Below are 14,109 nucleotides of genomic sequence, written 5' to 3' on the forward strand. Positions count from 1 at the left end.
CCCTGTTCATATAGCCCATGTGCTCAAAAGCACCAGGCCTGCGCGCAGAGCAGCAGTACTGCCCAGTGCTGTGACACAGAACACGAGGCCACGCGCAGATGTTTGAGGATATGAACAGCCCGTAGGAACAACCCCATCCAGCTACCTTTCTGAAAGCAGTTCTGTGCAACGGAAGCAACAACCGCTTGGAGCTTCACTGCTGGTTTTCCTGGCAGGAAGCCGCCGATCGTATTCTAACACAACTATGATTTAGTTGCTGGGTTTCTGGCAGCAATTACGGAATCAATCATAATAATGTTTTTGGAGATGCTACTGAATAGGGAAGCAACTGAAGGCCACCCAGTAAAGCCTTCTCTAGCTACTTGCAAATATGCATCTCTCCCCAGTCTTCATTGCTAAATAGGCCAGAACAGTACACTTGACCGATAATACAACTTTCCCATGCACATCCACTAAAATAAAACAGGGAAAATAAGAAATCAACTCCCAAAACTCAAGCAAATTCAGGATTAAATTTCAGAAAAATGAAAAAAAATATTTACAACTGCAACCATAAAAAGCAACCCCCAAACACAGACATGAGGCTCCACAGCAAAGACCAAAATCAACGCGCTCTGGAAATCATCCAGAGATCCAATTTTGCCTAGAACTTGAAAGCTAAGAAATGACTTTTAGTTCATTTCCTAACCGCAGACTAATCTATTTACTTGTACGGCAGTGAAAGACTGAAGAAACATATTTCCCACATCCTTAGTAATTTCCCTTGATTTTTTTTTAAAGGAAAAAATAATATACGCAGCTGAGTCAAATTTCTTTCTCCATCTCAGACAAAATTGGATCATGATTCATCATACACACAGTTGGTTTTTAATTTATTCCTTTAACAAGTTTGTTGGTGTATTTTCTTGTAAGTAAAAATTAATACACTCAGACAGAAGAAAATGTTAGTTTTATTGCATTGCCTTTCAAATTTATAAATGTTGTATTTAACTCCTCTTGGCATTTTTTGCCAGCCTGAAGGAAAATAGACAACAAATATCTGACCCGTGCACCAAGGCTCTCTGTCCCTTGTAAAAGTTAACATTATTTTTACGTTCACTGACCTTGTGAGTTAAGTTAAAGAATCCTGTGGGCATAGATGGAAGGCTGTCATCTTCCCTTCCTCAGTAAGGGCTGCTCTGTAATTATTCACTCACACTAACTCCATGGTGTCACTCATCATGGAGAGGAAGGTGACAGAAGAACATTTGATCCATTAGACTAACATTAAACTTCACTCAGTTCAGTGGAGTCCAGGTAGAATTTAGCCATCTGGTACTCAGATATACATCCTGCCTCTGACATTCACCAGCTAACTGGGTACTTCACGAAGCAATGCTAATGATGATAACCCTTCTGTTCTTCCTTCCAGCAAGCAGCTCAGAGAGCCCTCCAGCCACTAGAACCCACAAACATACCCACAGCTAGATAAGGGGAAGGTCCCCAGCCCTCACATCTGCCACAACAGCGAAGAAAAATCTGCCATAAATTTTCGGTGAGGTACCACAATGTATTGAAGGAAAATGAGGAGCTGCACACACTCACCAACTCCCGAGTTGGGTTCATCTCACCTGAATATGGAGTACAGGCACGTAAGCAACCTGGAACCCACTTGTGCCTTAACCTTGCTGACCATCTCCAGGCGTCCACCGTTTACAGGACTCCTTCTCCAAGCTCACATACTATGCTACGTAGTTTATTATCCATTTGCTACTAACCTACCAGCGCCTTCTGGAGCAATAGAAAACAGGTCAAATCCTTTAGCTCCACTGCAACCAGGGGAAGCACAAACACACATGCCAGTGGGCTTCAGAACCAGTGGTGGGATATTAGTTGTCTTCTACTGAAAAATGCCACAGAAATAATCTCACAAAAACACTAAAACTTAGTGACATTTTCCACAAGGTTAACAGTGAATCTAGCACTGAGGAATGCTGCAGCAGAAAGGCACGTGGCATAACGGCTTGGTATTCAGAGTGGGATCATATTTAATACAATTAAAGTAATTACTCCAATCAAGTCAGCCCTGGTTAGGTCTCCATTGGAGTTAATTAGTAAATGCTGGTAAAGTGCTTTGAACATGCAAATGTTAAATACTTTCATTATGAACATTATTCTTACAACTGCAGCAAGGGCAGGCAGGTCCACAGTGCCTGGAGTACTGCAATGTTGCAACATGAAGAAGGAAGGAAAAAATGAGGGAAAAATGGAGACTGAGAAACTTTGCAACTCAAACGGTTACTGGAATAAGTAGCCAAAAGGATGGAGAACACTCATCGGTAAGGCTGTCTGGGTTCAAATAAACACCCATCTGTTAAAGAATATCCTGCTATAATCTCTCCTGCTATTATATAAAGACATGGAACAACAGTTTCAAAGTCAGGAGACTGGCTACTCACCTTTCATCTCCTGATTTTTGAGGTATTTATTCAAAACAACAAAATATTTTGGTTATTAATCCTCCAATTAACATTGCTTCCGGCCCTGAGGAATAAATTATAGAACTCACAAAAAGCAGCCTATTTGCTAGCAAAGATGTAAAACAAATCGCCTGCAAACTAGCTCCATTGCTAATGGAGCATTTTAATTGCTCTTTTCAGGACATTTTAATTTTTTTTTTTAAAAAAAAAGGAAGAAAAAAGAAAAAAAACAACTGAGAATAGAGAGCTGTCCCTGGGCAGAGACCTCTGTGGCAGGGTGGCAGCAGACACTATAGACTCAGCTGGCACACGTGGCACTGACCTCCTTTGAAGAGCACTTTGAGCTCTAACGATGAAAAGCACTGCAAGACGTGTGAGATATTATCATTAGTATGCAGGAGGGCAGAATTCTGTGGCTTGGTTGAATTCAAAGGGGCCTGCTGGTGCTTCTGAAAGGCAACACATTTACAGAGGAAAATAGCGCTGAGGGAAATGTTAATGTAGGCCGACCAGGCCGGGTGGAGGCCCCGCTTCCTGCCCACAGCCCCCAGCAGGCTGCGCTGCAGACTTATTTAGTATCTTTCAACTAATTCAAGGCCCATTCAGGGTTTTTCCCCACCATTTCCACTCTCAGGATTCCACAACATAGCATTTTATTATATTTCCTGCTGGAAAAGTATCCCTGCAAGGTGCTTTGCATCGCTGCCCACCTCTGCAGGACCCTATGAAACCTGGCTCTCTGGCTCCCCACTCCCCAAAGGAGAGGAGCTCTCCTGGCTAGCGCTGGCCACCAGAGCATGGTGAGCTCACCAGCATCTCTGATACCACCTCTAACCGCTGCAGCTCCGTAGAGGAACCCCCTGCTGCTTTCCACTGCTGCAAAGAAATCAGGTGTAATGGAAAATTGCATTTTCCCACTGGTCCGGTACTCCAGTTTTAAAGGTGTCCCCACTTGCAGGAGCAGAATGTGTCAATCATGAGTTTATTTAGGTGGCTTTACTACTAGGTGAGTTTGAAGTAAATATCCTTTATCTTTGTAAAACAGATTTTTAGGGTGCAGTCAATACAAAGAAAATGTATTCCACTTATGTTCAACAGGACAGACTCCCAACAGCAGCTCTAGTGTTTCTGCTAGCTCGAGGCAATCTAACTGACCACAATAATTTACTTCAAGGCTAGTGCCATGTGAACAGTGCTCAAAACCATGTTTGCTACTGGAGGCATCCGTTCATATTGTCAGCAGGCAATGTTCTCTTGCTCTACATGAATTGAATAGTCTGGCAATATGAGGAACTGAGTCATTTCCATTCACACTTCCCAAAGTTTCTTTAGGTATTATTGCTTTATCAGCATCTTCCAGGTGGTTCGCAGATTCACCTGATGCATATTTCTAAGTACACAAAAAAAATTCCTGCATTTCTTATTTTAGGTCCAACATTATTAAATTCACAGCTGCTTTGAGACCCCTATGCATTTAATAATTAGGGCTGCTATAAGATATGATAAAATTAAAGTATTAAAAGGAAGATCATATAACTTACTGTATTTGCTTAGTTTTAGAAGGATTAATTCTGAAAGCCCTGTGAGGCATACACAATACCTTGTATGTTTTGTTACTGATGGTTTCGGGGTTTTGTGTAGGTTTGTTTTTTTAGCATGCCATTTCAGACCATTCTTTGTTATTTTTCTGTGGTTCTAATGAGATTAGGACAGTAACACACTGTCGTATAGTCCCCAGGTGCCTGAAGTTAGACTCACATTAACACTTAGAGTTGACATCAAGCTCCTCCAGGCCATGCAAGCCTTTCCATTTATTTCTTGCCTTCCAATTTGTCTTAAAATCGTTCATGTTTGGTCCTTCACAGTGTTCTGGGACCAGTTAATTCAAAAATCCGCCCTGTCTCTCTGGCTAGGTGCACTGGCAAAAGGGAGTATGACACAAAGGCAGGATGCTACAGTACCAGAGGGACAAAAATGCCCTCACTAAGATGGCAACACATTTGGAATGAACACAGCTGAGACCAGAAAGCAGTAGTTAACTTCCATTAACTTTAGGATAGCCGGGCCAGATCAAGTGACACAAGGTGTTGTATGCTTTGAAAGATCTTGCTCCAAACAGTTTCTCATCAAAGACATGACACAAAAGCTGCACTGACTCCCGGTAATGGGGAAGTCGCAGTGAGCTTGGTGCCCTGCATGCAAGTTTTTTGTTGACAACTCTAGTACCACCAGCTCTCTGCCAATAGCTACAGCAGGGAGAGGCTGTTCTATCAGATACGCGTTCTGACCTAAACAGGCACTTAGCAACTTCACATCTCTCCTCCCAGGAAACAGAGGGGTAAAAGTACCTCTTGAGCACTACACATGTTGATTCTGCAACTTTGCTCATGCTTCTCAGAGTGCAAGACACTAACTGAAACAAATCCATCTTTTCTTAGAATTGAAAGCAAAATCTTAAATGGCTGGTCAGTGCTGCTTGCCATTATATGAATGACTTCAACAGAGATCGCTCTGTTATTTTAGGTCACAAAAGCAGCAGGTGAAGTAGAAATTTTAGAAAAATCTTAATGAACTTTCTAAAAAACAAGTTCTTTTCCAACACAGCATTCCACAGTATTTTAGAAAGGATAGAGAATTTATCCCCATACACATTAGCACACAATGTTCATTTCCAGTGAGAAACAAAACTTCCAGAAAACATCATTACTAGGACATCTCCAGAGAATGTTTCAAGTACCTTGTGGAAGATGTTGCTGGATGTTCTCAATATATGTTAGCAACTTAGATATTCTGGTAACTCCCTCTGTGGAAAATATTTTTCTTGCATATGAAAACTTAAAGTTCTGAAAAGCCAATATACTAAGACATTAACTTTAGTATTCTAAACTAAACTCTTCCGAAATTTAGCAAAGACATCAAAAGACATCAAGTGACTGACACTAAAAAGCCATCCCACATTTATGATTCTGTTGCCAAATTATTTTGAACACAAAAATCAGTTTCTCAGCACTGAATAAAATTCATTTGAGCTAATAGTTGATCCTCACAATTGATAACGCTGGTAAAAATTCTGCCCTGTTGTTGAAGTTTCCTACTCACCAGTTGGAACAGCAGGGTCCATCGTTGGCTTTTCCCAGGTATTAATCTGCTCCCAGGTAAATCCATTTGTCCCCAAAGCCACGCTATAACCACAGTTACTGTAGTGCTCATCAAATGAGCAACCACCTAAAGACAAGAAAAAAGAAATAATTAGTATGAAAATGTATTCATTCTCATTATGCTAGTTCATTTACATGAGCATTTTGTATCCAAAATTCCAAGATGAAGAAATAATAGTAATAATAATAATCAGTATATTAGGTTTCAGGCACCAGGGAGGAAGTGCCTTGGAGCTACCTGGAAAATAATTTTTGAATCTTTTATCACTTGAATCCATTAGATGCCCTTGTTTTCCCCACCTCCATGCTGCTGTTCCTCAGACCAGTTAGCTTAATTTCACCTTTTGCCTTAAGATTTTATAGCACGGTTACACACAATGAACTTGTGCATGCATATTTCAGTTTGGGTCCCAGGAACTGGTACCTAAGTGGAAATATTTTCAAATCAAATATTCAAAAAGAAGGAAGAATCAACCCACGCATTGAAGACACAGCCACAGTTCCACTACTCTTACAGCAAAATAAGTAAATAAAAATAATTAAAAGTCTTTGCTTCATTTCACTTTTAATTCTTGAATTATACACAGTTGGGTTATAACTGCTGTAAAGACTAACTTGTCCTTCAGCCATCTTTCACAGATACCAACACGGAGCTTCACATGGTCCTGACTTGTCCTCAAGGTCTACAGTACTTTAGAGTAGAAGCTTTCCTTTTATAATGAGAACAACAAGGAGATGGGATGGCAATTCCACCCATCCCAAGCTGTTGACCAGATGATCTTTCCTACTGCAATTCCTGCTATACTTATGTTTAAGTGTCAATTAAAAAAAAAAAAAAAAAACACCATGACAGCTCTCCGAACGTTTGAAACCCACAAAGAATGTGAAATGTGAAATGTTATATTACAGCGCAGATTTTAAAAATTTGCGTCACGCAGACAAATCAAGCTAGCTGGGATTAGTCTCAGAATAATCAGCCCTGTGTTGGTGCTGATTACATGGCCTCAGGCTCATTCCTCTTCACCTCCTTCCAAGGTGGGCTGTCAAACCCATTCCTGCATTGAATCCATTAAGAAAGGCAGCCTAGGCCCTGGAGTCCATACCTTAACCTTGCATTCAGGAGCTCTGTTCTGCTGTGGTGTTCTCTCTCTGAGAAGCAAGGATAACTTTTCTGCATAGACACTAGTGCTCCAAAGTCAACTGGACACATCTAGCACTCCTGGAGTCGAGAGGACTCAGCAGCGCTCAAGGCTACGTTAACTTGTTCTGCCAGCCAAACTGCCAATTGCTCTTGACACTAATGGGAGAATTAGATGCACAGAGATGTCTCTGACTCCTTCCCACGGGCTGTGTCGTCTGAAAATCCACAATAAACAGCCAGAACAAGTGATCAGTGGCTCCTTTGCAAAAAGGGTCACCCAACACAGGGGATATTTACGTCTTCAGTGATCACTTGCATTTTCTTATTCTCTAAGTTCCAAACATGTCTTGGTTCCTCTAAAACACTTCATATATATTAAACCCAAATACACTTCGAATCATTATCTCCGTTAAATCTTTACTCTATTAAATGACTTTATGTGCATTCTAGTGCATTTTCTAGCATTTTCCAGTAAATTCTACAAAACTTAACATAAATAATTTACTACTAAAACTTAATCAAGTATTTATTAAGGGGATTTGTAGAATGATATCCAAAACCCTGATATCCCAAACCATGGTGTTGCTAAAGAAAAGTTTAACTTGAAGCTTGTCCTAAAATACTAATAGCAATTTCAATTTTCATATATATTTTTGATAGATTGTACATATTTTATAGACAACCCGGGCTGTCTCTGTCTCAGCAGAGTTCCCTCCAAGTATTTATGGCGCTTCATTACCTGTGTAAAAATACAAGGCACAGTCCTTATTTAAGAGAGAATGTAATTGCTGCTATCACATCATCACATCATATCAGCAGGTAGCAGGTTATTTTATACATAATGAAGTAGATAAAATCAGGGAAGCTGAGAAGAGAATACAGCTAGAACTACAGGAAAGTATCTGGGAGTTTCCCCAAAAAAGATCAGATACTAAAGGAAGCCTGAAAGTGCCATGTCTGAAAGTCAAGGTTGACCTTCTAGTAAGACACTGAGTTTGCCTAAGACAAGTAAGGATAAACTATGAAGAGCCTTGAACGTAGCAGCAAGATGCCTGCACTTCCAAAAGGAAAAGTTAGTGGAGGAACCTCCAAACACAGAGTGACAAGGCAATAAACTGGAAGGACTCATTTACCAGAAGCACCAAAATTGCAATTTGGAGAGGTGAATTTGCAGTACACAAGAAGGGGGAGAAAAACCTCAAGTCAAATTCAAGGGCAGAGGCAAGCAGTAAGCATGGAAAGGTTGGATCTTGGATCTCAAAAGGAAGAAAACATCTATCCGTGTGTTTGCTCCCACGTGGGTCAAAAGAGAGCAAAAACGAGCCCCATTGTAAGCCATACTCAGGGGCTGCTGAAACACCTGCAGCCTTTCTACCAGCACTGCCTAATACAGCGTGGACAACACAACGTAAGAGGAAAGAAACTTCAGGAAGTGCAAGGAATGAATCCCGTATTTGGGAATATTGCTCAGCTGCACCATGTCACCACCTCCGCAATCAGATCTTGGCTTGGTGAGGACTGGGCCCCCGTCCTCCACCTGGGACACCTGGCCAGGAGATGCACGGGGACCTTGTGCAGCTACTCCTAGCACGATGACACTGCGTGACCGGCTTTGTGGGCTACGCAACTATCTAGCAGCAAGATCCTTGGAAATTTTGCCTCCACTAAAGAATTTCGGGTTAATCTGCCAAGGTATTAATAGATTTTAAAGCCCACTTAAGTACAAATAATAAGTTCAAAACGGGGAAGCCAAATAAAACCAGCAGATATTCACCATCAGTGCAAGCTTATTGCTTAGAACCTCTTCATAAAATGTCACCTGTGCAGATACCTAAACGTGAACTACATCTAAGTACGCTGAAATAAATTAAAACACAAATGGGTAAGGATCTCTTAATGCATAATCATCCATCAGTGAAACCCACCCGCTTGGCAGCGGAACGGACCTATTCATTAGCCAATAGAGGAAGAAGAAAAAAAAAAAAAAAAAAAAAAGGGGGAAACAATCCACAATTTGAAAGAAAAAGATCCAAAGATCCTATAGTTTGAACTGAGGTACCTGGTTTGCATGTTACAGTTTTAGCTACCGTATCACAAAGGCGCTTTGAGGAAAACAAAAGCATCCACACAACAACCAGAAGGGGCTTCTCCATCTTCATTAGCTGTTATGAGGGCGAGGATATTCAGAAGCAAAGGGGAATCTTGGAATCTATCAATCAGCTAAAAACTAATAGCAGAAAACAAAGCTGCTAAAAGGAGCTGAAAAGAAAAGGAAATGACGGTGACTTTGATGGTGGCAGATAATACGTGTGTGATGTTGACCCTTCCTTTTCATGAGATGAAACCCAAGCAAGAGCAAAATCCTTCCCTGCCTGGAAGGGGTCACCCCGACGCACAGAGGAGCTCACAGAGGATGGATAAAACATCCCTTGTTTCACTCTGCAGGCTCGTAACAATGCGGCCGCTCAGCTGAGTGATGCTAATTAATCTTGAGCAGACCTATCATCAGCTACCGAGTCTTGCCCCCGGATTAAATGTAAACCAGCCTTGCATAAATTGAATGCCTCCTTTGAATATATAATTGAATTTGCAGAACTGGGTGCCGGGGGGGTGTTTAAATAAGTGCACAAATACGATAAAAAGGACTCCGTGCCATTATATCTAATTCAGTAAGCAAAAATAATGGCAGGGCACGTTCCAATTAGCGTTTGATTTATTTATTTTAACAAATCCAATTAGTAGGATATTTTATAAAGTCATCCAATGTCAAACTCTCATGGACTCGCTACATAAAAACAACGCTCCTAAAAAAGACATAAAGAAACACATTGATATGAGAAAGCTCTTTCCTTATCCTGTGTTTTTAGTAGCCCAGAAGACAACACAGTATCCAGCATAACTTAATCAAACATTTATAGCATCCTGAAGGTGAGGGAGAAGACAGCAAGAACCTCAGCAATCCCCTTCTCCCCACTCCAGGGACTCCTTCTGTAGGCAGCAAATGTTTTGTTACACATTTTGTTTGTTTTTTTAAAGTGGAAATGATAAAAGCGTGTATAATTCCAACATTTTTTTTTCCTGGAACATCAATTTGGAAATTCTCTCACAGGAGCTGAGATTTAGTCCTTTTACTTGGACGTTTTTAGCCTCGCAAGATACAAGAGCAGAAGAGGAAACAAATGCTGTGCTCACAACCTATACAAACACCAGAAGCAAGAGCACCCCCATTTCTGATCCCTCATTCCCATCTCTTATGGCAATGTGCATGTGTACAGAGCCAGAAGAGATGCAGTTGGTTCACTAGGATAACTTCTATCACAGAAAGTATTTGCTGTACAGAAATTCATTTACAAATCATTTTTCAGACTCACACAGCATTAGAAACCTTACCATGTATTGCTATGGGGGTGGAGGAGAGAGAATAAAAAAGTAAAGCTTGTGCTAAGTAGCTTTAAAATAGTATAAATCTTTTAAAGAGATATGGGGCTTTCCTCTCCCAGGAAAAGTCAAGCTTTGTGTGCTTTCTACTCCATTCAGAAATACCACTGAACATCAGAAACTTGAATACAAGCAGCCCAAAATGCTAAGCTTAACTAGAAACTAGATCCAAACCCAACTAACCTGTCATCAATGTGTTATCAGTCTGCTGTGATAGCTGACTAACTCCAAACGACACTTCACCATTCCATGAGTATTTTATATTCCTCCATGGCCCAGGAAAGAGGTGGCTGCAGTCAGAAATGAGAGATCACGACTGAGACAAGGAGCAGCACGTGCGTTCACTGCATATCAGAACCCAGACTTCACGAGGAAGAGAAAGATGTTATAACTACCCAAACAGCAGAAAAATCCTTGATTGGGTTTTGTGCCTCATTAGTCATCAGAGGATCTACACAGGGAGAAACTGAGCAATAGTTTCTCTAGGGTCTAACAAGGCGTTAACTCCCACTTAAGCATTTGTATTAAGCATTATGTGAATTCTCCAAGAACTGAATTCAGACCTAACAAATTCAGCTAAGCCACTTGCCCACGAAACACAAATTCACTAAAAATCAGGCTTGTTATCTTGGGGTGTTCACTGCGTGCTTCTCCCAGGTTATCCCCACGCTTGGGAACTCCGTGCCTCAAACATGTTCCTGTACTGCCAGAACGGTGACTTCTGTTCCCTCTCTGCTGCAAATATCAGCATTCACAGCCCAGGGATGGTGCATCCACTACAGGATGCTTCCATTCCCTTTCCGTGTTACTTTTAAACATAGCATTATTACACTTAGAAGCGAGGTTTTAGCTACCGTGAGGAGTGCTGGTTCTCTGAGATAGACAAATACCTCGCTTACAAACAGATATGGATTAGATATCTCCCTACCATTTTTTCCCCCTTTTACAAACTTGGGAAAAAAAAAACAAAGTGCAATTCAGAAAAGCTCTTTATTTCAACTGCAAGCCATAATGGCCCCAAAGTAGACTAGACATGAGATATTTTGCATCACGATGCTTTCAAGTGATAGCAGCCTATTAAGGAAAACTTGTACTAAGGGAGTACTTTTTGGAAGCCTTTTCCAAATTTATATTTCAAAGAAACTGCTGTCTTGACAAGTTTAATATTACACATCCATTTCCACCCAAACCGAGTGCAGCTTACTGTCATAGTCTCCATGTGCATATATACATATGTGCATGGACATAGCCACTTGCACACTGCTCACATGGGAATCCTGCTATATTCAAAATGTTGTTGGGGCTGTGTAAGAGGCCAATGAGGTTCTTTCATGACGAACCTCATTAATAACATAATGAATTTAATGCTACAAAAGTGACAGATTAAATAGCATCTAGCATACTACAAAACACCTATTTTGTCTTCCCAGTATTAGGATTTTATTTCAGCGCTTCTCTGAAGACATTTTGGTCCTAAATGCAGAATAGAGTCTGTCGAAGTTTATCAGTTATCCTCCTCTTTCCAATGAATCACTTCGCTGCACAACAGACATTGTAGTGAGGCTCGTCCTCTAGAGCAAGAAACTATTTAAGCTATATTTCCTCATCTTGTCAAGTTAAACTAAGTTTTAATTCTTAAACTCATTAGTGTAGGTTTCTGTCTTTGCAAAAACTTGAGAAATGTGTCTCAATTTTGAGCACCAGACCAGCTACTAGACTCATTACTAGTTCTTCACCTCATACTCCATCAAGGATCAGTGAAATCACGTTGGAATATCCTAGGAGTACAACTAACACTAAATGTCATTTGTTCAAATTTATACATCCAACTCGAGTGTGACTCATCTAACTCCACTTGACAGCAAGCATGTCCTTTATCTAATACCAAGGCTTCTGAGTGCTTAGCTGTCACTATTTCAATAGCTCAATATTAGCATTTATTGCTCTATTAAAAAGTTTATATCTATACAAATCCATAATCTCAGTTGATTTCTTCCAGCTATAGAACCAAGTCAATCTATACAGCATAGCTTTACACTAAATATTAAATGTTAATATTCTTCGAAAACATATTTCCTTTATGGGAAGAATTTTCTGACTAGCCTCTCCCCATGTAAAATGAATATAGGTCTTAGAAAACATAGGATATTATTAAACTGCCATTCCTCATTTGCCTTTTTAAAACACTTCTACCTAATTACATCTTTTAAATTCAATAATTGGATGCCTTTCCAGTCCTGAAACAGTCTCCTCCGGCATTCAAGATATAATGAAAAAAAGCACCCCTTTTTATTTAAAATACAAGTTTGCATCATGCATTTGCCATTATTCTTGTAACCTAAACATAAGACATGCCTTGCTTTGCTTAAGTACCTGCTTCTGGAGTTACGGGACACTGTAAAGTCACTTAAATCAGGCATATAACTTATTATATCCACCACAACAGAAAAAAAAATATATATATGCACATACACACACATAATTGTCAGGAGATAGCTGTTTATCACTTATTATATATTCAATAAAGAGGTCTACTTTTTTCTGACGAAGCTTTGATACAAACTCTAAAGTAACATGTTTGAACTTGAAGCAAGAGGCTGTCATTGGCTGATTCACATTATCTACAATGATGAATGAAACCATGTCTCAGCAGCACCATTTCAGCATTTCCAAGTCAATCGAAAAATGTGCTTTCATCTTTTTCCTTTCTTTGAACAAACGTTCCCACAGCACTGCTGGGGCTAGTGGTTTGGAGGAGAATCTTTGCGTTTGAGATGTTTTCTCAGAAGGTTTCCAGGTCAGCAAACACGAAGATGGCAACCTGAACGAGGGCAGGTTTGGTATATTGCTCCTCCAGTAAATGTGGCACAGAATTAAATACTACTTCAGACGCATTTAGAGCTACTAGAACATATATTTACCTCTTTCAGAGAAGAAATTAGGTGCTTTCCAGGCTGACATTTTCAGAAGTATACCAATAGCTCAACTCTCCTCCTAAATGAAGTCCACAAAGACACACCATCCATCTACCCTCAGTCATGATGGTTCCTGTTCTGCTTCCAAAAGGAAATCCCAGGAATTCAAATGCTTTCTTGCAGGAGACTTTAATGAAGCATGTTGATTCTTAAGTGAATAATACTTAATTTTGTTTCAACTGCTTCAGAAGAATACATGCCTCCAAGGCTCCAGCCCTGTGCAGCTCTCCAAAGACTCTCTCTGATATTCTTAATATGCCACAGCTCAACTGTGTATTTGTTGAATAACAGAAACAGATGTAAAAGGAAAGACATTACTGAGTATCAGCAAATGAAACTTAATTGGCTAATACAATGGCAATAATTTGCAATGAGGGTTGCAATTGGCATATCCTGTAAAACTTAATAATGGGGTAATTGGAAGCTATTTCCAGCTGGTGGCCATATAAATAACTTTTATTGGTGTAAGAAGTATAATGGCTCCAAGTTTGTCCATTTCTCACATTGAGGCTCTCAAAATATGCTCTTACTCATTGCTGGCACTTACTCTAGCACGTACAAGGTGCCATGTACCATACAAGGAGACTTAGAAACATGTATTTCAAACTCTTTTCAGTTAAATCATGCTCTTCATTCAATGTGCGAAGAGCAAGCACATATGGAAGTGCCCTATTACAGCTCTGCACCTTCCACTTGTTTTAAGCAGCCCAGGGCACACAGGAGAGCCCAAGCTGTTGCTCCACATTAGATAAGGGCCTCACACGAAAGGTGAGCAAGCTAAGGACAGCATTAAGACAAATGCAGTTTTCTCCAAAGAGAGCTCAGATTTCATTTTAAGAGAGGTCTAAGCAGCAGTTTGACAATAATAATAATAAATAATAGCCAATTGCTAGTTTCCTAAATGACAATGAAGCTGAGCACAAAACAAAAATATTTCT

The 14,109-nt window shown here is 40.2% G+C and overlaps 1 protein-coding gene across 1 annotated transcript in view; it reads right to left on the reverse strand.

The window, feature by feature from the left end:
• Window positions 1–14,109, reverse strand: part of PTPRT (protein tyrosine phosphatase receptor type T) — a 396,902-nt gene that overhangs the window by 286,659 nt on the left and 96,134 nt on the right. The window contains exon 2 of the mRNA XM_088538697.1: window positions 5,559–5,684. Within this exon, the coding sequence (XP_088394823.1) occupies window positions 5,559–5,684 (126 nt within the window). The remainder of the gene's footprint in view (window positions 1–5,558; window positions 5,685–14,109) is intronic.

The sequence above is a fragment of the Tinamus guttatus genome, unplaced genomic scaffold (assembly GCF_059628265.1).
Source record: "Tinamus guttatus ecotype Peru unplaced genomic scaffold, ASM5962826v1 Tinamus_guttatus_pri_ptg001150l, whole genome shotgun sequence".
NCBI classification, from domain to species: Eukaryota; Metazoa; Chordata; class Aves; order Tinamiformes; family Tinamidae; genus Tinamus; species Tinamus guttatus.